The 24132-nt window shown below is 46.6% G+C and overlaps 1 protein-coding gene across 6 annotated transcripts in view; it reads left to right on the forward strand.

Annotated features, from left to right (window-relative positions):
- Positions 1-24132, forward strand: part of LOC119164664 (putative protein kinase C delta type homolog) — a 385680-nt gene that overhangs the window by 224775 nt on the left and 136773 nt on the right. For 2 of the 6 annotated variants that reach the window (XM_075874208.1, XM_037416883.2), the window contains exon 1: positions 9961-13216. The exons of 2 other annotated variants lie outside the window; for them this stretch is intronic. In XM_075874208.1, the coding sequence (XP_075730323.1) occupies positions 10438-13216 (2779 nt within the window). In that variant the 5' untranslated portion in view covers positions 9961-10437. Of the gene's footprint in view, positions 1-9954; positions 13217-24132 lie in introns of those variants that run through there. 2 more of the 6 variants (XM_075874210.1, XM_075874209.1) reach the window with 2 other exon arrangements.

Raw genomic sequence — 24132 nt, forward strand, 5'->3', positions numbered from 1 at the left:
CTGGGCATTACTGGATTCTGCGGCGGTGTGTTCACAGGGGCGTAGTTGTACATGCGTTGATCGTCGTACGCAATGTAATCAGGGTAGCGAGGAAATCTCTTGTACTGAGCGTCGCGGTAACGCCAAACTCTGTAGACGTGCCCAGCTTCGCCACAATGAAAGCATACCGGTCGACGGTCAGCGGTACGCCACAAATCGGTTTTCCGACGCTGGTAGGTAAGTGGAGACTCACTATTGGGCCACGTTGTGGGGCTACGTTGTGGGGCATGTTGGTTATACGGCATTCGTCTTGTCGGAGGAATCGGTGAGGTTGCGAAAGTGGTCGGTGCAGACAGTGGCTGTGTTTGCAGGGTTGGTGGTGGTCCAGTCATTGGGGTCTGCTGCGCTGAAGGAGCGACGACGGGGCGTCGGACGGCATCAGCATAAGTAAAATGTCGTCGCACACCATTATAGCCGGATGAAGAGAGAGCCTGGCGGACCTCATCCCGGACAACATCAGCGACAAAGGACAATGCCGGCGTCGGTTCAGTTGCTGGAATTAAACCAAGCTGCCGAAGCTCCTCCCTCAAAATCTCCCGGATGACTTCCCGCAGAGGCCTGTCGTTGTCGCAGAGGCTCGCCGCAGTTGTAACAGGGCTACTCGCTCGAACGTTGACCGGGTTCTGCTGGCGGTACCGTTGCTGTAGGGCTCGTTCAATAGCTGTGGCTTCTTTCGTGAACTCCGCTACTGTTGTTGGCGGATTTCTCACAAGCCCAGCAAACAGTTGCTCCTTCACGCCTCGCATTAGATACCGCAGCTTCCTGTCTTCCGGCATCTCAGGATCCGCCCTGCCGAAAAGACGGGTCAGGTCCTCGGCGAACATAGCGACGCTCTCGTTAGGTTTTTGGATTCGAGCTTCCAAGAGACGTTGTGCATTCTCCTTTCTGCCAAGACTACTGAAGGTGTCAATCAGCTGGTTGTGGAAGTCATCCCACGTAGCCATGCCTCTTTCCCTGTTGATGTACCACGTCTGGGCGTTGTCTTTCAGGTAGAAGTACACATTCGCGAGCTTGTCTTCTGGGGTGGCCCACTGGTTGTACTTCGCGCAGCGTTCGAACTGGTCCAGCCAGTCTTGTGCATCTTCATAGGTCTCACCATAAAAGCAGTCAGGAATCATGGGATTCTGAAGCGTCATGTGCGATGTAGCTGCAGTGGCCATGGTGGTTGAAAGAGGCAAGCGATTGCTGGCAGTTTCTGGAAAGGGATTCCGCTCGGGAGCTAGGCCTCGCAGACGGCGGCTGGAACGGTGGACTGGTGTGTCGACGGGTGGTAGTGATTCCGGGCTTGAATGTCGGGTCCGCGAAGGGGTGCCAAGCATGAAGACGTACCCAGCACCTCGACCAGTGTGACGACGCGAGATTGACGAGCACACAAAGCGCCTCAAAGAAATACGATTTATCGATCGCAGGAAAACAGACTGAAACGACTTCTTCGTCTTTTGCCCTCGGCCAAGGACACTCGCGCTGCTTCGTTGTCCTCACCACTGGCACATACGCGCGTCAATATGCAGAATATTTCACATAAGCTGAAGGGAACCGGGGTCAAGCGCGACGTGGGCGGCGTCTTCTGGGCTACACTAAATGTCAAATACAGTAAACCACAACGAGGCTAACAGGTCCCCTCAAGCTCACTCGCGGGACAAAACACCCTGCAAAACTTGTGCAATAGTAGTTGGTTACCATATTGAGGCGACGACTGCAAAGATCTCGGTAGGACACGCAAGCAGATACCTTAATATCACACAGAGTGAACACCGCTATGCGTGTGGGAAGGTTAGTAGACCGGAGAATTCGACTGCGCATTGCAAAGTGTGCAGATGTTACTGCCTGTTTGTACAAACAGATGTCTCTTAGAAGGGAAGAACTTGAGGGTCAAGCCTTGTACCTGTGATGTAGGTAGAAAAGGAGAACGATGATCGCGGCTGCGCTGGTGGCACACTAATCCTTTCACTGTGGCGCCCGAAGAGCCAAAAACGAGCTCGCTCCCGACTCTCTCTTTCGTGGTCAAGCAGTGTTGTCCATAAAGAAAGAAGAAAGAAAAGGAAAGGAAGAAATAAAGAAAGAAAGAAAAAAAAAGAAAGAAAGATAGATAGATAGATAGATAGATAGATAGATAGATAGATAGATAGATAGATAGATAGATAGATAGATAGATAGATAGATAGATAGATAGATAGATAGATAGATAGATAGATAGATAGATAGATAGATAGATAGATAGATAGATAGATAGATAGATAGATAGATAGATAGATAGATAGATAGATAGATAGATAGATAGGTAGATAGATAGATAGATAGAGAGAAAGAAAGAAAGAAAAAGAAAGAAAGACAGAAAGAAAAAAAGAAAGAAAGAAAGAGATTGAAAGTAAGAAAGAAAGAAAGAAGGAAGGAAGGAAGGACGGAAGGAAAGAAAAGAAAGAAAGAGAATAAAAGAAAAAAAGAATGAATGAATGAATGAATGAATGAATGAATGAATGAATGAATGAATGAATGAATGAATGTTCAGCGGTAAATGATTCCCCGAAGCTTCGCCCATTCTCCATCATTCACATCGTGGATACGCAGTGAATCTTTTTTTTTTCTCACGTCGGAACACGAAAAGAAGGAACAAGTTGATGCCCACAGCACACAGCCCATTAGCGGGAGAATTCGGCGCCTGCGTAATTTGCCCAACTTTATGCTAAGCAAAGCAGAACCCACGCTGAATTCTTCAATAATGCGTTTGGGCTAACCAATGTCTTATATTTTGTTAGCGCCACATGAAGCTGCGCTAAAGAAAAATAACAGATTGAGGTTGTACAAGATAAAGAGTAGAAGTATAAACATAACAAATAAACCGAAAGCCAAACTGGTTTAATTTCGGGTTATTTTCTATATTCACACTTCCACTCTTTAACTTGTACACCCTCAATTTGCTATTTTTCATTTTAGCGCAGCTTCAGGTGGCACTTACAAAAGATCAGACATCGGTTAGCCTATCGGTTCTTGCCGTGTTTTCTGTGTCGTTCATGAATGGTTTTCTGAACTGCCTACGTAGTGCCAACAATGAATGAATGAATGAATGAATGAATGAATGAATGAATGAATGAATGAATGAATGAATGAATGAATGAATGAGGTTGGTATATTGACTGCATTGAATGCAATGGTGATGGCTTAATGACAGTGCAGTTCGGGCTTTGTCTTTCGCGTTACATTAGTTTAATGACCCATCGATAGAATACACAAGCCTGCACAAGCACTTGTCTCGTTTTTTTCATTTTGTGCTGGTTCGAGTGAACTAACACCGGTTAATGAAACTGCTGCTACCGAAAGGTAATCACGTCGGAGAGTGAAGAGCAAACCTCATAAGCACGAAACTGCACGCGACAGCGACGAGCGACGCTATGGGCGACGAAACAGGGCGTTCGCAAGACGTGTCGCGTGCTCGTTTTCGCACGATCGCTCGGTTCTCCAGATTTGTCGCTCATCGCCCGGAAGTGCTGGGCTCAAGCAGCCAATAGCGAAAACCCGGAACAGACAAAGACTACATAGGTGCACATGACCCTGCCCGAGTCACATATGCACAACAAAAAATAACGCAATGTTTACGCATGTGCATATAAAAAAAAGTGCTGCAAGGCACTCATAAACACTTTCCGTTCTATTACACAACAATGTATCTTATTTTTAAATTGCATACCACTCACTACGCGGTTTTTTGGTGCGAGTAGACGGCCTCATGCCAGCAACAGTGGAGTTCGCTCGCCGAAGCCGTCGCGTGAATGAGGTATGCCTGCGATAGTGACTGATCGCGCGAAGACGATCTACGTCGCATCGCTCGTCGCTGTCGCGTGCATTTCCGCGCTTATGAGGTTTGGCCTTTGATGTCGTGCATGGTGCAGCGAGAGAGACGCCAGTGCTGAGCGGGCAACGTCTCTTCGCGTTCATGGCTCAAGTTACAAGATCTCCCTCTAGAGTTCTAGAAGCGTTCTTTGGTACATGCATAAGCACAGGCGTAGTTTACCCTATTACTGGGGAGCACACACCTTCACGTTTGTCTCAGCAGATGGCGTTTTCAGGCAGTGCATGTCGAGTAACAGCGTTCATTACATGCTTGTTCATGCCATTTTTGTGCGAGATTCTACACATGCTGTGTCCGTGTTTGTGTTATCTCATTCATCTAACAGAAAGGTGTAATCACAATCAGGTACGTTAGCCGTCTGAATGGAGGTCTTAACAATACGCGTCAACGTGGGTGCATTATTGTCAAACGGTGCTATAACTTCCTAACACCAAGAGATATTGTGCAAGGTCTCATACATCAAGGTAAAATAAACAGTCAACTACTCACATGAAAACATGATTTGCTTTCGTGTAATTTGCCAATTCTTATGACAAAGAGATCAACCATGTTTCATTTGTTACATCGCAGCCGGAATGCAGTCGCTCCAGTTGGGAATCGAACCAATTTCCTCGAGGTTAGCAGCGCCGAACCTTTCAGCCTAATGAAAGTGATGCTTTGGGCACGTTGTTCTTGCAAAAAAAAAAAAAAAGTGGGAAAGTTGAAAGTGGGAACAACAGGATATTCTACAAGGGGACACGCAAAAGAAACAACACGGACAAGTGCTTTTATTGAAGATGAAACGAAAAAAAAAACATGCGTCAAACTAAAAAAAAAAGCATGACAGCGTGACAAGATTTGTCATGGGGTCGTGGCGTGGCCGAAGACAGAACACTGTATGTCGAGACCAAACTGTTTATTTGGGCGAACCTGCGCCCAGTAAAAAGAAAGTCGGATTACAGTAGCAGTGTTGCACTGATAGCGGCGAACGGAGCGTCGGCCGTCGATGAACAGACAAGCGGCGAAGGGTGTCAGCATATAAACTCTTGCCATCGAACATTCTAGCGTTATCGCTAGCGGCGACGTGGGCTCCAGAATAAATTGCACTTTTCACGAAGAAGGAGTAACAAAATCATCTACTGCTGTTCTGAAGCTTATGAACAGTATAGGCGTGGTTATGGCTGCGAATTGCGTACAGCGTAACGGGGTGATAGGATAGCTTGAAGAAATGGGGCACTTCTCTCCCTCTAAAGAAGGCATCATCGCGATGCTTTAACAGAAGATGCAAGTACAATAAAAATGTAAGAAAGTACACACAATAAGGTACGATACAGCAAGAACAACAATAACAACAAAATACACTCTTTCAGTTCGTTAACGCCCATGAAACGGCTTGAGGCGCACGACCTGAATGACTTCAGGTCACGATCGGCAACTTTGAGAGTTCGTAATGCCGTCGGGTACAACCTTGTAATCGAGTGGGCCGAGATTTCGAATCACCCTATTAGGTCCAAAGTACCATTGTAGAAGTTTTTCACCAGTCCATGCTGGCGTATCGGCGTCCATACCCAAACACGTTCACCAGAATGGTATTCGACGAAGAGTCGCCGAAGATTGTAACGGCGGCGGTTGGTCGTTGGTTGATTCCATCGCGAAAGGTGACCTGAAGGGTCCTTCAAGCTAGCTAGTCAACATAAGGCATGGTGGTCGCTCACAACTTTGAAGGGCCTGCCGTAGAGGTAAGGACGAAACTTTAACGTCGCGCAGTTGATGGCAAGACACTCGTTTCCTGTTCCGAAATAGTTGCTTTCTGCCTTGGATAGTGACCGGCTAGCGTAACTAATAACCTTTTCCAGTCCGTCAAACCTCTGCACAAGGACGGCGCCGAGTTCTACGCTGCTTGCATCAGTGTGCACTTCTGCTTCGGCGTTTTCGTCGAAATGCGTGAGTATTGGAGGCATCTTCCGGCGTCGTTACCCAGTTACCCAGTTCTTCCTCCTGAGGCGTTTCCCATTTGAAGCTGACGTCGATCCTCGTAAGGTCAGTGAGTGGCTTGGCGATGCGGGCAAAGTTTCTGGCGAAGTGCCTGTAATAGGCGCACAGGCGGAGAAATCAAAGCACGGCCTTCTTATCAGCGGGTGGCGGAAATGCAGCGATGGCGGCTGTTCTCTGAGGTTCACTTCGCACTTGCTTATCACGTGGCATCGTTCATGTATGGGTCACCCCCGTCAAGCCGTGCACCCAGCACCTCCACCAGATGTCTCGGGGTCGTGACGTGCCCAAAGGCAGGAGACTGTATGTTGAGATCAAACTGTTTTTAGGTGGACAAACCTGCGCCCTGTAAACGGAAAGTTGGATTATAGTATGAGTACTGCACTGATAGCGGCAAACGGAGCGTCGGCTGTCCATCAACTGACAAGCGGCGAAGGGGGTCGGCATTTGTACACTTGCCATCAAACCTTCTAGCGTTAACGCCAGCGGCGACGTAGGTTCCTAAATAAGCACTACTGTTCACGAAATGTGCGTAACAAAATGATCTGCTGCCATCCCGAAGCTTTTCGAACAGTGTAGGCGCGGTTTTTGCTGAGAATCGCGTACTGCGTAACGGGGTTATAAGAAAACTTCAGGAAAGAACGTGGCAATATCATGACATGATAACAAGTGCCTTTCCTTATATTATATTTATTTCGTCGACACACAGACTGATGCCATACTGATGCATGATGAATCTCCTTGTGCCATATGAACGGTGCGTTGGTGCTGATTTGTGCTGTTTATTGTGGTATCTTAGAACAGGAGGGTGCATTCGCAGCAATGGCAATGAATAACTAAAAACCTTTAGCGTTTCGCACAATAATGTGCTCACGAAGGTGGCCAATCAGCGTTTACCCATGCTCTTTTTTTGTGTGTGTACACGTGTAAATTATCGCGCCGTTCATATTTCTTTATTTCTTCCTACGTTATCACGGTGGCCAACCAATCTATCACAGCAGCTGTAAAAAGCGGGACCTTGTATGACAGGCCTCACAACGGCGTTGATAATCTTTTCGTAATCTGAGATTTCTCTAATCTTTCTTCTGCTTCCAGCTCTCTCTGTTTGCGTGCAACGCTTTTCCATTCATGTCGCTCTGAAATGGCTTACTAGGTGGCGCCATCATTGTTGCACGAAGAGGCACTAGCCCGGCGTTTTCTAAGCGTAAAGGGCAGCCTTGAAGTATAGTGTGCAAGACAAACAGCCATCATGCGGGAGAAACAATTTTTCGCAGCTGCATTTCTCGACTGTTATGCAAGTATTCTGTAATTAGGCGAGACACGCTTGGGAAATTTTTTGGAAGGCTGTCCCCCGGCCAACAACACTCGCTGGAGAACTGTGCCAACGATTTTATACCACAGCATGTCTGCACCGTGCAGCGCGATCTTCAATGCTAGCCAACGTTTTTGTTTTTATCAAACGGTCCTATAGCCTACCTTCTGCCACCGTCGTCGTCATCTATGACTCATCATTGTGGCAGTAGTAATAGTAGTATTGATAATAGTAGTGATAGTACTATTAGTAGTAGTAGTAGTAGTAGTAGTAGCAGTAGCAGGGGGGGGGTGGTAGCAGTAATTGTAGTAGTACTTATGGTCGCAGTCGTTGTAGGCATCATGCAGGCCACGTGACTTGAAGCAAAAGTGAATAAATAAATAAATAAATAAAAGAATAAATAAATAAATATATATTTTTGTGGGGTTTAACGTACCAAAATCACGCCATAATTATTAGAGACGCTGTAGTGAAGGGCTTCGGAAATATAGACCACCTGGGGTTCTTTAAATAAATAAATAAATAAATAAATAGGACAAATGGGGATGCTGAGTGATGATGATCGTGGCAATACTTAACAGGATCGGGTTGATTCTAAAGGATGATTATGTGTATGTTAAACTATTTTGATTATTACGGTGATGATAACACGACGATCAAAATGTGTAATCGCGCCTACTTCAAGTCTGAATCTGGCGGCGCATTTACGACACCACGTTATCTCGGCAGCCAAGGACGTACGCTCCCGTGCTTTTGCCTTTCCACTCCGGCAATTTCAATGCCGCGCAGTCAGCGGAAAATTTCGCTTATTTATTTTTCCGCTGAGAACCAAAATGACAAGCGAGTTTATAAAGTGCACAAACCCGAAAATTGGAGCTTCCAAAAACAGAGCCGTTACTGCTGAACCGTCTTGTCGAGACCTTTGGGCAAACCAGTGGCTTTATATTGCAAACGTGCGTGTTTCGCCGTTATTCTTTGGACGTCTAAAATAATCATGGGGAGCCTGTCTGGCATCTTTCCATTTTCTTTTTCCTTTATTGCCACGTACCGTGACGCGTGTCCGAAAAATCGCCGTACATTCGCCTGACGCGTTTGTCGAGCCTGCGACGTGACAAAACACGTTCATACCCAGCCACGTTCGTAGATGCTTTGTATCGGCGCTTTATCGACGCGGGAACCAAACTTTTTCTTTTGTCATTGCGAAAGCGAGTTTACGCCGCATTGTCGCCACGTGTCTCGCGTCACTCTTGCTTCTTTAGGTTATGTTAAATTTATTTTTTGTACTTTTCAATTCGAATCATATATTTTCTTATTCTTTCTTTGAAGAGAAGGGGAGAGTGAATGAATCATTCTACTGATGTTTTTTTTTACTTTTTTCTTATTCTCATTCGCATGTGCTCGCATAGCAGTACACACAGTGCCAGATCTCATAAGGTATACGTGTAGACATTGTATCCGCTCTCACTTGTGTTCGCATGGCCGAATGTCGTACAAATGGAATATGTAAGCTAAGAATATTGGAAGAAGTTGTTCCCGCTGCTGCTGTTAACACATATAGTTAAACATCTGCCATGCCTACAATAGCGATAAACAGTGTTGACATGCGGTACAACTTACGTTCTTTGTGATAGTTATGGTATTTTTGCCAAAGAAGCTCCATTAAAATGAATAGTTTACGCAGCTGTCGTATTGTATATCAGGCGCTCGCAGGTGACTTAACGCGCGTGCTGTTCACAACGATCGTGAGTGCATATCTCGCTGTCGATGGCGGTCACTGGTAACGTGTTGTTGGTAGGAGCCTCGTCAAGCTGCTAACATAGCCCCTTTTTGCTCTTATCCCTGCGTTTTCTTTTTCGCAACTCTGTGAAGAAAAGGCTCAATAAAACTGAAAAGTGGGCTTCATTTGTAACACTGGCGAGTTCACGGCGGCAATAGCTAAGTACACGTAGTACGAGCACTTACTCCTTGCCAGCCGGCAAAACTTAAATTCGCTATACAATGCTGAGTTCAAACGAGAGCGAGTAGGTCTTAAGAACGGCTACATGAAATACTGCGTCACAGATGGTTTTTTTTTTTTTTTTTGCTGAGCCGCGACTACGTACTCTTTCTACTTCTATGAATCCTTCGACACCTGCTCAGGACGAAGACACTTACTTGGTAAGGCACATTGTTTAACCTATTAGCCTCGCCTTCGTTTCAGTGGTTGCATGTGCCGCAGTAATCAAGCATATTGTGTTGCGAAATTCTCAGAGCACTCTATATACATCTTAGGAAGACAGCGTATCACTTTGGTGTGGCCTATACCTATATATCTATATCTCTTACATTATTGGAATGTCGCAACCATTAAAGAAAAGAACTACGTGGATACCGTCACAGCGGGAACTTAGCCTTGATTCCACTTATCAGGTTAGATCCATTGAGTACATGTTTTTGTCACTAATACGTGTAAGTAACAACGTTCCTTCATGCATCTTTACCTAAAGGGGTCTACTTTTTTTATACGAGACATCCATCATGCCGATTGCGTTCATACCGTAAGCATCGTTCGAAGTCTACGTAACGGGTGGTAGCGAGCGTCCCACGGTGGCCCGCGCTTTTCTGTACCCTTCCTCTCTCTTCTTCCCAACCCTGGCCTGGCTCCAGGTGGAAGGGAACCCGCGGGCTGCCCGTGGCCCAAGGTGGTAGCGGTATAGGTGGGCGCGATATTTTAGAACACAGCTGCCACGCGCTCCAGAGCCGCTGCCCTCGCCTTCCTTGCGTGCCTCCTCGCCGTGGCCGTGTGCCGCTGCTACAACCCCAGGCCACCGCGCTCTAGCGCTGCACGTGTGACGAAGACGGCGGAGTTCTGCAGAGCAGCGACTCCCCTCCGTGGTGCGCGGACCGCGCAGCGCCACGCAGCAGGAGACACCTGACGTTCGTTCGACAACAGTGGACTTGACGTGCTCAGCTGCGACACCAAGGATCGGCTGAGAGCTGGCGCCGACCAGCGAGTTCTTCGGAGTCTCCATCCTGTATGCAGCTGACAGACTTCGACGCTCTCCTCGACCGTGATTGTGTGTTTTGTTCGCGGAGCTGGTGTGCTAGTGAGTGAGACCGCATGTCACCCGCTTCGACCCACCACAGCGCCTGTTTCGACGCACCGTGAATGTACCGCTGATGAGGAAGTGATTGAACACGTGGATTCCTAACACGTTCTACCTGCCGCTTGTGCCTCTATCGTCGTGAAGCCTATCGTACTCGTTTGTCAGGCAAATCGTCGGGCATCATGTCTTCCGTGAGGCGGCGTGCCCGGACCCCACTAGGGAGTCCCACTTACTACGCCAGCTCAGCCTTCTCGGTCTCGTCGTCGCCCTTCGACGCTTCGCCTCGGTCCAGGTCGGCGCTGCACCAGAGCTCCCTGGACCTCAACAAAGGACGCAACCCATCGCTCTCGCGTAGGCTTAGGGACAGCAGCTGGGGATCCTCGGAATGTCTTTTCAGGCCCAGTTCGACAGCGTTGGCCTCGACGGCGAACTACGTTCTGTCCAACATGGGCGCCGACTTCCAACGATGTCGCTCGCCAGCTCGGGGTTTCACGCCACCGCCACCCTTGCGGAGGTTTGGACGCGATTCCAGCCCGTCTCCCGTGTCCAGTTACTACAAGTCCACATATGCATCATCCTGGTACGACGAGTACCGACCCATATTGCGCGAGCGACCCGCCCTCGCCAACTGCGACCGACCGGCGAGAGGATCCAAGGAGAGGCGCGAATCTATGGGCATCATTACCAGGCACCGACACGTCGTAAAGTTCAGGGAGGACCCGACGTTGCACGAGTCGAGCCCGGTCGTATCCCGAACGAGGCAAGACGGCTCTGGTCATAGCACACGTTCCGTTGACTCTGGAATCGGCAGCTTTAAGGAATGTCAGTCTGTTCAGTCGCCGGTTGACCTCGAAGACATCTTGGGCCTCGACGCACCACCGGTTGTTCTGGAAGAGCTTAGGCGTGACTTGCTACCTGCGACAACTGCAATCAAGGAAGTGGAAGCGAAGCTCAGTGATGATTTAGCCGCCACTGTCCAGAAAGACCATGCAGATGACCGCGTCGGAAGAAGACGGAGGATGAGAAACCGAACTGCCTCGGAAGAACTTCTAAGCTCTGCTACTTCTAGTGTGCCACAACAAAGCAAAAGCTCAACCATTTCTAAGCAGCGCACGCGATCGTCTAGACCTGACAAAGCCGAAATCAATGGACTTGCACAAAAGCAAGACGTAACCGATGGAGAAACAACACCCACGATCGAACTTCCGAAGGTGAGCGAGATGTACGAGACTGTGGTCGTAAAGCTCAAGAAGCCAAAAGGCAAAAACTTGTCAGGAGATATCTCTCCGGTGCCTGATACCGTTGGTAGCGTAGCGCGTTGCCTTCCTACCCCTAATGGGCATTGCGTCGAAGCCAGTGATGAATCTGAACAAGCAAGAACGCGAGAAATATCTCCAGCTGTAGTCACAGTGGAACTTCCCCCAAAGAAAACGGATAATTCCGCTCAGGAAACAGTCCATGACAGCAAAGCCATGACTACTTCAGCTGCAAACACATTACAAGGACTGAAAAAAGTGCCAAAAACTGGTAAGGTAGCTTCTTCTCTCGCCCAGTTAAAGACGGGTAAAAAACCGGAACAAGATCAGTCCAAAGCAAAAAAAGATGCAAAGGCTCTTAGTCCGTCGCCTAAATCTAGTCAACCATCTACTCCAGAAGCTCGAGACAAGCCCAAGCTAGTCAACAAAGTGACTCCAACCATGCCGAAGCTCGGCACTCAAGAGCAATCAAAATCTAAAACGGAGGACGTGAAGCCTCCGACCACTTCAAACGTAACCGGTTCGCAGCTGGCTGCTTCTAAGCTTCAAAGTTCCGCTGTGCCGCAACCTAAACAGCAAGTGCCAGAAGACGCACCGACACCTCAAAGGTCTGACAAGAAGCCGCCATTCCAAACGCAGCAGCAGCAAAAGCTGGAACCAAATTCGACACCTGTGGACAAACATCGGGATGTTGACATTATAAAGCCTGCTCCTAAGGAGGCTGTCACGTCCAAAGGGCCTCAACCAAAAGTGGTTGACACAAAACAGGAGAGCACCGAGAAATCGAGCCCCGTCGCCGACATGACAGCCAAAAAGACAGCTCTTGGTATGCTTGAGTTCCGCAAGAAAGAACCACAGGGAAGGCTAGCGTTCAAGTCCAAAGAGCCTCAGGGAATGCTCGAGTTGAAAAAGAAGCAACCTATACCAATGGGGCCTCCCCCAGAGGCCATGGTTACTTCGAAATCTCGAGACACGGTCCCACCGTCCAAACCAACGCAGGAGCCTCAGCTTGCGCCCACGTCTCCTCCCAAGAAAGAGACACCAGCTGTAGCACAGCAAGACAAGATCCCACCAGCTGGACCGAGACCTGCCATTCCCACTTCGCTTCCACTGAAAAAGCGTTCTGCCGCGCTTCCCGACCTGTCTTCGCCCATATTGGACAAGCCGCAACCACTTGCAACTGCACCGCGTGCCGGTTCAGCCGAAGCCAAAGTGGATAATCGCCTCAATAAGATTAGGCGCAGCAAAGATTCTGAATCGAGTGGTCATTCTGTGCTCTCGAGTTCATCGGGTTCGACCGCCCTTTCCCCGCTCGCTTCGCCGCAGGTTGAAACTGTGACTACACCACCATCGACACCCGACACCGGTGAGCCACCAGGCAAAACACCACGGAAAGTGAAGAAGGTTAAGAAGGTGAAGAAGGCGTCCAAAATCAAGATTGCCAGCTTAGCGAGTGGCTCTAGTAGCAGCGGCAGTAGCTCGAGTGCAAAACGAAGCGCCAAGAAGGCATCCCAGGAACTGGAATCACCGACGGCCTCCGAACCGGCCACCAGCGGGGCGAGTGCTCCCGCAATTCCAAGTGCGACTGTAGCCATCGAAGCGGTTGTCGAACCTACGGAATTGGTTGGTGAACCGTTGCGGACAGCGGACGTTGCACCAAAGCAAAAGCAGCCGGACGAAGACGCTGGAGCGGACGCGTCATGCGGTGAGTTTGGCGGCCCTGTTCTGTTGGCGTTGCCCTTTTGGTGCCCTGGTTCCCTTACTCAAGGCCGCGGGAAGTCCGAAAATATTGCCCGGCGTGTTGTTTACGCGCTTTGCTTATGCACGAGCAGCCCGTCCAGCGGGCACTAGCCAACGGCCGCGTGTTGTTCAATTCTTTTATTTTGCGGTTTCGTTTTTTCTCAGTCGTTTGGTGACGGCTGGGTCGGTGCACCGAGTGTCTCAAGGGCTTAAGCCCGAAGTAGCTCGTTAGGCTGGGCATGGTTATAAAGGTTGTTTAAAGAACGCTTGACGTGCGTGAAACACGTGAGAAAACACCTGAGGCTGCTCTTGTTTTTTTTTTTCAAAAGGCACACTCCAGTTGCACAGTAGAGCAAGGACGTGACTTCACAGTGTATTTATAATGGGATCAGGGATTGTAGATCTACAGTTATGTCATGTAGGGGCCTACATTCTTCCCTTATGTCTATACGAACACATTGCTACCACGTTTCATCATAAACCTTGTGTATCTCATAAGAGGTGGTCACCTTGTAGGGCTTTTATGATATGCAGCAGCTTAAGGCACATATTGCGAGTAGTTGAACGGACTCTCTCGCAGATATATGCATACGATGCTCTGACATATCATCGATGTCAATGCCTGGTGTCAAGTTATTCGTTGTATTCCTTAAAGGACCCCTGACAGCGAAAGTTTCGTTTGAGACTTTTTTAGGGTAATTTGTAGCTTTGCGTATGGCAATGCCGAAATCAAATAGTAAATGCTGTAATGCATCGTATAATATATGCTAGCGTAGTTAATGCCTAACGACTTTACTTCAATTTGTATAGCAGGGCCCGTCTGAATACCGTAAAAAACTTGCGCCCCACAGCGGGGCAGTGGCTGAGACTTTGTGCGCTCAAGGTTTGGTGTCGCTGAACGCACTGTTTTCAAATATGGGGACCATGGGAGGAGCGGGGTAAACATCGAAACGATATGGATGCTTCGAGTGTTTCTCCTCAGAAAAAAAGAAAGCATTACTCGCTTGAGCAGCCACAACTACCTTCAGACCTGCCCGAAAACCAAGCGGGAGGGGTTGCAACGTCCCGAGGGAATCCCTTAACTACGCCAAACCACAGAAAATGCCAATTGCACCTGTATGCTCCGACAAACTTGCGCCCTTATTTTGAAACCAAACTAAACTATCTTATTGGCTACGCTCGCCACTGGTATGCGGTCAGAAATACCCTAACACAAGCATCTCGAGTTTCAAAATTTGGTTTCAGGGGTCCTTCAAGATAAATCGATGTGAACAAGTTTCTGGTTGCATCTAATAATTATCAAATCGAGCATACATGTGTAAAATCCTTCTCTCCTGCTTCCTGATCATTAAGTTATCATGCGTGAAGGGCAGGCAACTTAACGTCTGGTAGAGAAGACGCAGTGCCAAGGCTCGTATGCTTGACACGGAGCAAGCAGCTGTTCTAACGCAGCTACTGTGCCGAAACTAGGGTCTTAACACAATAGCGCTAAAGAGCTCATTTTGCAGAAATTCAGGCGTCGGTGGTTGTGAGCGAAAATTTGTCTTATGCTGACCGAAAATCAAGAACGATGCAATTTTATAATTGATAAAAGAATCCTGGGGCAGAGTAGTAATCGAACTGCGGTCATTTGGATCCGATTGGGGATCGAACCCGGGTCGTTTGCGTGGTAAGCCGATGTTCTACCCCTCGGCCACAAGTCAGCTTTCGCGTACAGTGACAGTGAATTCCTCTACTAGAAAATGCACTGAAAGTAACTTGCTTGCTTACAAGCACACATGTCCTGCATACATGCTTCACAACACAACATAAAACATTGCAGTAATAATGCGTGGTGCAAGCACCCATTGCTAGCGAGCGTTGGAACATGTAATTATCATATTTAGTTCGTGGTTTAAAGCCGGTCATTCACTACAAATGGCACCCACGTTTCTGGACATATTCCCTTAAGCCACGTAGTCATTGTAGAGCAAGTTCCAACACGTTCTATATACACTAAGTATTTGAAGTATGCACTAGGAACACGACATCGCCATCGCGTTCAACTGTTGAAGGCGAAGCTTTGAGGGCCACTAAATTTTTTTCTATATACACACAACACAGCGTAATAGTGCGTCTGATGTTACGAAAGAGTTAACACGGACTTCCATGAGGTTGAGAGTTTGAAGTTTTATTCAATCAAAATATAAATAAACGTCACCCTCAGTTGGGCTTTCGGTGGGGCGCCTTTGTTATGCCTACTGCTTTGTTCTTTTCATCGAGTGTAATAAAAATGGACTCAGAGGATTTTTTGGAGAGAAGGGGCCTTGAAATGATGACATGATTTGCTATATTAACATAGTAGCCGAATCTCTCGAAGCATGGTCATCTCATGCCCATGAGGGGTGAGACATCTTCATCAGCGTACATTGACTTCTCTGAGTGTTGGCAGATCAAATAATTGAATAATTGGTGTTTTTTTATGAAATAAACAGATGTTGTTGAATCTTCCAGGCAATAGTATTCACAAAATTAAATCGGGTGAGTTGAAGTGGTTCTAGTGGTAACGCTGATCAAGCATGAAATGGGTGGGTAAAAAGCTAGCTATGTTGAAGATTTTTAAGACATTCAGATAAACAGCCTGGTGGGTCAGTGCCAGAATTTTTAAATGTGCTTGAAGTACGAAGGGAATGGCTCAAGTAACGTGAGAGGCGCCCGTTCATAAAGGGTTTGAGTTTTTTTTTTTTGGCATTGTATTTTTTGAGAACCTTTCCAGACCGTAAAACGGGCGACTGCTTCCGCAAGCTTCGAATCTGTGCAACGGAAGTCTTGTGCATATACACAACCTGCGGATCATCTTTTATCTTCGCAAGTCTTGCCTTACTACAGCTTGTTTTCCCGGTGTGGTAATGCCTGTTGTTGTTGAAGCCCAGTTAAAGGTGGTAGAAAGTGATACTTTCAGTTTAACTTTCAAGGATGGATGGATGGATGGATGGATGGATGGTGGAACTTTATTAAAAGTCCTGAGAGACGCGACTAGCACGCAATGGGCTAGTCGCGTCTCTCAAAAGAAAAGAAAACTGTGCCAAAACCTCACATTGATAACCTCATAAAACTGACATATAAGAAAACCTTGGAAGGCAGAAGTAGACATTGTTTGTAGCCTCTTAACTACCTTGTGATTGCACTTGTTCATTTCACCAGTCCATAAAATATAATCAGCTAGCACAGGTTAGGGTAAACTATAGATAATTGCGAGAGGCTTTGATACTGCAACGTACTTAAATCGTCTCAGAATGGGGATGATGATGTCCGCCATGATGCTGTGGTGGCTGCGGTGCTCCCGTACCTGAAGATAGCGGGTTTGATCCGGCGTGCCACGGTAGCCTTTCCATGGAGGCCAAACGGTAAAGGCCAACGTACTGTGCGTTGTCAGCGCACCGTAAAGAACACCAAATGATCAAAATTTTTGGCGCCCTGTACAACAGCATGACTCATATTAATATCGTGGTTTTGGGACATCTGACACCACATTCATTGTTGTTGTTTAGCTTTATTGTTTTGTTTTTGCGTGCGCCTTCGAAAATACCCAATTGCTGTTCCTGAGCTCGCTAAAAAAGGTAATTAATATTAATATTATTATTAAAGTTTGGTGCCTCTACCAGTAAAAGAAATGATAGTTCATTAACGAGCATATAGTGTGGTTATATATGGCATCACAGTTCACGCCAGGCCTGCGCGGAAGGCGCAGCAAAATCATAGCGAAAAATGTAAGAGCGGCCTTTCAGGGCCTTTTCTAAACACTCATTGGGTAACTGCTGCAAGCATACTTGCTTGATACCCACTACGCCATTATCAATAAATATTTTTGGGTAGTAGGACGGCATTTACTATGCTATATTTTGTCATTTTTCTGAGAAGCCTGATATTCGCTTAACACTCGCAAGGAATGTTTTTCCAATTGTTCATGCAGTGGCTGACAACGACGGGGAATCATGCCTGAAGTGGGTATGCGCCACAGTTTGTAGGAGTACAAGAACAAGCTTTTGTAAGGGATTGGAGCATTGGACTAAGCCCTCGTTACGCTATTCGCATTGTGCGACGAATGGTTGTTCTTTCGCTGTTTCAAAACACCTTATAAGTCATATTAATGCGACTGCTTCTCCGGCATCAAGCCTGCCTAAAGCAAGTTTGCCAAGTCCAAATCACCGGCGTAGATTAGTGGTAGAATACTGGGCTGGCACCCATTGGACCCGGGTTCGCGCGCCACTGTGTCATTGATAATAGGTTTACTTTAAATGCGAAGCATTTCTTAGCGAGCTTTGGCGACTTTGACCGTATCTATCTATCTATCTATCTATCTATCTATCTATCTATCTATCTATCTATCTATCTATCTATCTATCTATCTGTCTATCTATCTATCTATCTATCTATCTATCTATCTATCTATCTATCTATCTATCTATCTATCTATCTATCTAGCTCCTTACGTTTGGGTGCTCTCGTGGTCACCCCCTTAACTTGACGTGAACCAAAGTTAGCATGGGAGGGTAAATTGGTTTGACAAATATGACGCCCTGATCGAGACTTTAATAATGTCACAATCCCGTCGCGTACGTCGTCAAACACTTCCCGTCAGACAGTGGCACATACTCACGGGCGGGTATGTGTCGTTGGTAAGCGGGTATGTGCTGCAGGTGATTGAAACTTAGTATCTACCCAGGAACGACGAGAACACAGATGGGCAATTTTAACGCGTGAGCGTTAAGCAATACCCGATATCGGTAGCGTCGACCCAACGAAGGCATATAATAAATGTCAGTGTTAAGAATAACCTTACTTAGGAAGCGTTGGCCACCCGACGAATGCAAATAATACATTTCCTGGTCCCAGCAGGAATCGAACCCAAGCATTTTGCGTGGCAGTCAAGCATTCTACCACAGAGGTACGCCAGATCTCAGAACTACTTTTCAAATAGACGCTAGCCTTCGTGAAACGTCAATAGTGGTTGCAGTGCTGCCTACGAAATTTTATAAACATTACATACGTACTCCTTTCATATAGCCATCACGTCGGGTTAACTTCAAATGTGGTGAGGTCCCATGTGCTTAAATTGATTTAAGTAGCAGTGTCAAGGGCCAGCATCTTCGCGAGCATCAGCGCTTAATAGCAGCTTCTGGTGTTGCTAGAACACATTTCCAGCTGACATCGCTGTGCAAGCAGAAAACTGCTTATATAAACGTCTGCAACTCTTCAACATATATCTCTGCGTGCAACATTTGTACACTTCATGACGTGTAATTTCATGACGTCATTTGAGCGTCATTTTATGACGTGTTGCTCACAAACAAAAATGCAACATGGTCACCTTCCATCCGCGCGCTTCGCATAAAGTTGATTCCCAGGTACGTGGGACCTGTCGAACTTTTTTTCTAATTTCGCGCAATGTGGTTACGGACACCGGCAGCGGCAGCAGACAACTGTGCGTGACCCGAGTTGTGACGTTAAAACAGCTTTCGCTTTAAAAAAAGCAACGATAGATTTCGTGACCTTGTAACCACATCGCTGTAATCGGCTCTGCCAGGCCTAGTCGCACAAATCCTCGGAATTTAGACAGGCCCGTTTTTTTGTTTCTTTGCATTTTTATGGATGTGTACATTAAAGTGTTTATTATTATTATTATTATTATTATTATTATTATTAATATTATTATTACTATTATTATTATTATTATTATTATTATTATTATTATTATTATTATTATTATTATTATTATTATTATTATTATTATTATTATTATTATTATTATTATTATTATTATTATTATTATTATTAAAATGCCAGAGGTTTAAACTAGACGAAAAGGCAAGTACCCGCCGCTATTGGGTGTACCCGATGAAGCGGAAGAGAGTACAAAATACGCGAATAAGCGCTCATCCACTAGCGCGACAAGGTGCCGCAATCCAAAAGGTCAGGGCTGGCGGTGCCAACTTCCTGTCTCGGTTCGAGTCACACAGTGGGAGCCGCGGAAAACAGCTACCAGTTCGAGTGTCAGCTTCCTCGCAAAAGTGCAGCTTTGGTTCCAGGCTGTTGACACCGCTTTGTTTTTCGACAGTGGTCGGCCAGGCCGGGCTGCGTGACGTACTTTCCACGAATGTGTTTTTCTCCAACTAAAAATACATCCGGAAGATACCAAACCGCGGCTAGTGGCCAAACTGTGGCGTGGGCACTGCGGGAGGACACGCGGAAGCATGCAGCAGTCCCTTTGCACATTTAGCGGTGTTTACATTTTCAGCGTCGCGCTTTCATATATATATTGATCATCTAGTTTGCTTGTTTTGTTCTTCTTGCTGTTCTTTTTATCAGTCTTTGACTAAATATCTCAATTGTTCACATAAAGTCGGCAGTGGATCTCGGTGAACACTCAGCGCCAATGTATTGGAGCTCTGCACAGGTTCCTCAAGAAGAACAAGAAACGAAGTTCTGGCACAATGTGTCGTAACTCTGCAATGCCCATTTCGAGCAACCTACATTCCGAGATTCATCATTTACACGAATGTAAGTGTGAGCCTTTAAATGAGTATACTTTGCGAACGTAATCTATTAGTCATATGTACTAGAAGTTCAGTAGAAATTCAGTAGAAATATCAGCCGTGATGCAGACACTGCGAAATCAGGGCGTAGATGAAGTAAATATAAACATTCTGGAAGAAATCTACAGGGGATCAACTGCTATCATACTGCTTCATAAAGAAAGCAACAGAATACCAATCAAGAAGGGTGTAAGGCAGGGGGACACAATCTCCCCAATGCTATTTACCGCGTGCTTACAGGAGGTTTTCAGAAGCCTAGAATGGGAACAGTTAGGGATAAGAGTTAATGGAGAATACCTTAGTAACTTGCGCTTCGCCGATGACATTGCATTGCTGAGTAACTCAGGGGACGAATTGCAACTCATGATTACGGAGTTGGACAAGGAGAGCAGAAAGGTGGGTCTCAAAATTAATCTGCAAAAAACGAAAGTAATGTACAACAACCTCGGAAAGGAGCAGTGCTTCGAGATAGGTAATAGTGCACTTCAAGTTGTAAAAGACTATGTCTACTTAGGGAGGTAACAACCGCAGAGCCTAACCACGAGATTGAAGTAACTAGAAGAATAAGAATAGGGTGGAGCACATTCGGCAAGCACTCTCAAATTATGACAGGTAGATTGCCACTATCCCTCAAGAGGAAGGTATATAACAGCTGCATCTTGCCGGTACTTAGCTACGGAGCAGAAACCTGGAGACTTACAAAGAGGGTTCAGCTTAAATTGAGGACGACGCAGCGAGCAATGGAAAGAAAAATGGTAGGTGTAACCTTAAGAGACAAGAAGAGAGCAGAGTGGATTAGGGGACAAACGGGGGTTAAGGATATCATAGTTGAAATAAAGAAGAGGAAATGGACATGGGCCGGGCATATAGCGCGTAGACAGGATAACCGCTGGTCATTAAGGGTAACTATCTGGATTCCTAGAGAAGGGAAGCGGGTTAGGGGGAGACAGAAGGTTAGGTGGGCAGATGAGATTATGAAGTTTGCGGGTATAAATTTGCAGCAGCAAGCACAGGACCGGGTTAACTGGCGGAACATGGGAGAGGCCTTTGTCCTGCAGTGGACGTAGTCAGGCTGATGATTATGATGATGATGATGATGACTAGAAGTTCAGGCGAAACTGAACGCACGAGGCAATTAAACATCTTTGGAACATGTTGTGACGCTTCAAGCCGTCTACCAAAAATTCTTCATTGTGATTTGTAGCCCTTTTTAATAATAATGGAGCCTAGCGCCAGTGATTACTCAATTGCTCCAGTTCAGTGGCCCTTCCAACCTATTGCATTGGTCCTGAAAGAAAAAAGCATGACATGGCCATACACATTCGACCAGCGAAGTCCCACAAATCTGACATTTTTCGACCATCTGAAGAAGATTACCTTCGAGTAACAAAACACGCACACATGGTCAAAAATAATCGACATCACGGCCTCTTCGTTGCGTGAAACTGGAAGAACGAGCCAAATCTGCTGTCTCTGTCTTGTGCTTAATTTTGTGAGTCTGTATATAATTTATCCGCACACTAGTGCACTAAAACCTGCTACACAGTTCTTTCGATAACCAGGCCCTCTCGCTTTTCTGCATCCTCCAAGGCATTTTCTTCACCGGAGACCCAATCCGGACAAGCAATCGCGTAAAAAAGGCTAACCTTTAACTTCTGATACCTGTAGCGGTGGTGTAGTGTTTGGCGGTGCTCGGCTGTTCGCCCCAAACGTCGTGGGATCGAATACCGGACGCGGCAGTCGCATTTTAGATGGAGGCAAAAATGATTGAGGCTCGTGTAGTAGATTAATGCGAGGGAATTGAAGAGCTCGTTTCGCACAACTTATCCGGTAGAGTGATTGGTTGTGAGTGAAAGACCAGAGGTGGCAACAAGCGAAAATTTGAGGTAGGTGCAATGGAAACAAGAGCAGGAGGATGTTAGCACTTGGCTTTCCTTGTGGCACACTTCAGGTCGGCACTGAGAATCGAGAATCGAAGGAAATCTAGCGATTGAGAAGGGGATAGTCTGTGTGGGGGTGGGAGTGGGGGGGGGGGCGTGTTTGCCTGCCTGCGTGCGGATATTACTATCATATTGAACTCTGAACTCTTGAAGGCAATGCTTATGGGTCGCCCACTTTTTAGGTGCTCGTGAAAGAACATTAGATGGTCAAAATTTCCTGCAGCACTTCATGACAGCGTTATTTATTAAAAACACATAGTGCTTCTGGTAAGCTAAACATGAAGAATTATTCTTTAATGGCCCCTACGTATGCGCTATTCGCATGAGACCGCAGCGGGAACCAACGTTTCCGCATGTCATCGAGTAGGACCACAATCTTTGAGCTTACGTACGTCAGCCAATTGAGCTTTGTCACTTACCACAACATTTACAAAATTTTGGTTGCTTCATTCACGGCGTCTCAAGTGTGCTGCTGTGTGTTTTCCATGCCGTAGTGGTATAGTGGCTAAGGTAATCGGCTGCTGACCCGCAGGTGGCGGGATCGAATCGCGGCTGCGGTGGCCGCATTTCCGATGGAGGCGGAAATGTCGTAGGCCCGTGTGCTCATAATTGGGTGCACGTTAAAGAACCCCAGGTGGTCAAAATTTCCGGAGCCCTCCACTACGGCGTCTCTCATAATCATATGGTGGTTTTGGGACGTTAAACCCCACATATCAATCAAGTGTGCCGCTGTGTCACATCACCTGGTGACTGTCTGAGCTTCAGCGCAGCACTGACTGATTGCTCGCACGCTTGCGCTCCTCTACACAACGTGCCAACTGTTTATTTCTTCCTAATTTTGTGGTGGTTAGCAGGTGACTGAAACCTGCTCAACGGAGGACCATATAAAAATGACGCACCTATATATCTTCGGCATGCCGATGCGGTTAAGGGATATCTCGATTATGCTTCTTTCAGCTTTATTACTGTGATTTTATAAGTTCATATAGAATAAGTTATGGATATAAAATTTGCGATATTCTGAACCTCGCTAAAACAACAGGCTTTGCGTACACACTGAGTCATCGCGAATTGATTGTTTGTAGAAAAGTATGTTTCGCTCACGGCCACATGAGGAAAACGAGAAGGAGAAAAACAAAAGGACAGGCGCAGGGTTCCCGGTCAGCTATGGGGGGAGGAAAAAGAACATCATTTCAACGCCATATTCATCACTTGAAGGCCTAAACTCACCCATATAGCACAAAGTTAAGGGATTGTCGACATTATAAGGAACATCATGACAACGAAAGGAAAAAGCGCCTCTAGTATTCATACAATCGTGGTCGCAATAGAAGTTCACTTCTGTTGAGAATACATTTCAGTTAGTTTCCGGAAAATTGTATGAGAGATCCGCGCGCTATACTGCTATCACCAGCTCCTTTTTTTTTGTATTTACGCGGTACGGTCATCTATACATTCTCCAACCTATGCAACACTTGTACTCGTAGGCTATAGAGCATCAATATGTTGACATATGTTGACGTATATGTTCGACTTCTATTGGCGCTTCCAAGATGTTTCTCGACAACTGCAATGAAAGAAATTGCAGACTAACAACCCGTCACAACTGAGATTGCTGTTGAGACGTTGAGAGCAAACATTCGGCCTCTCTCACATATACATTCACGTCATTCGGCGTGTTTGTCAGTGCGAAGGCCACGTAACTTACTCGGCCCTATCCCGAAGAGTCATCATGACTAATTACCATCAATATTAAAGCATGTGATGTACCCGCTATTTATGTCTCCGTCATATTGTACGTAAACATTGGCTCCGGGAATTGTTAAGAAGGCGCACTTGTCCCCACTAGCTTTGAAGCATCTGACCTTCTTGTCGACATGTTGTACTTTGCCTGCATGCAAATTCACAAAAGTGGTTCCACTAATTTTGAGGGGGTGGATGAAAAACCTTTGCTCATACTGGCGATGCCAGATAGCCTTTATCCTCCCCGGGCTGGTCGACATACCTAGTCCGGCACGTCATCTGACAGCTCTCAAGTTTGCGACAGCACCACAAGTCACAATCCTTCAAAATACAGTAAAATATGTACTCCAGCCGCCAAGTAATCGCTAGGCCAGTGGCTTGAAGTAGGCGTTAAAAACACTAAAGTTTGGCACGTGTCATGGATTACACGAGCAACTGTTCAACCAAACAATACCGATCTGCAGGGGCACCAGGAGGCTTGAGACGACGACAAACTGCTGAACGGGGCATGTCGCTTGAGGCAGACAGAGTTGCAACGAAAGACGGGGAGATAAACCAGACGCACGTCCGCTTTGCTACTCCACTCTGCAGGCAGTGTCGTAGCCAGAATGGTGGCAGAGCGC

The sequence above is a fragment of the Rhipicephalus microplus genome, chromosome 9, assembly GCF_043290135.1.
Source record: "Rhipicephalus microplus isolate Deutch F79 chromosome 9, USDA_Rmic, whole genome shotgun sequence".
NCBI lineage: Eukaryota > Metazoa > Arthropoda > Arachnida > Ixodida > Ixodidae > Rhipicephalus > Rhipicephalus microplus.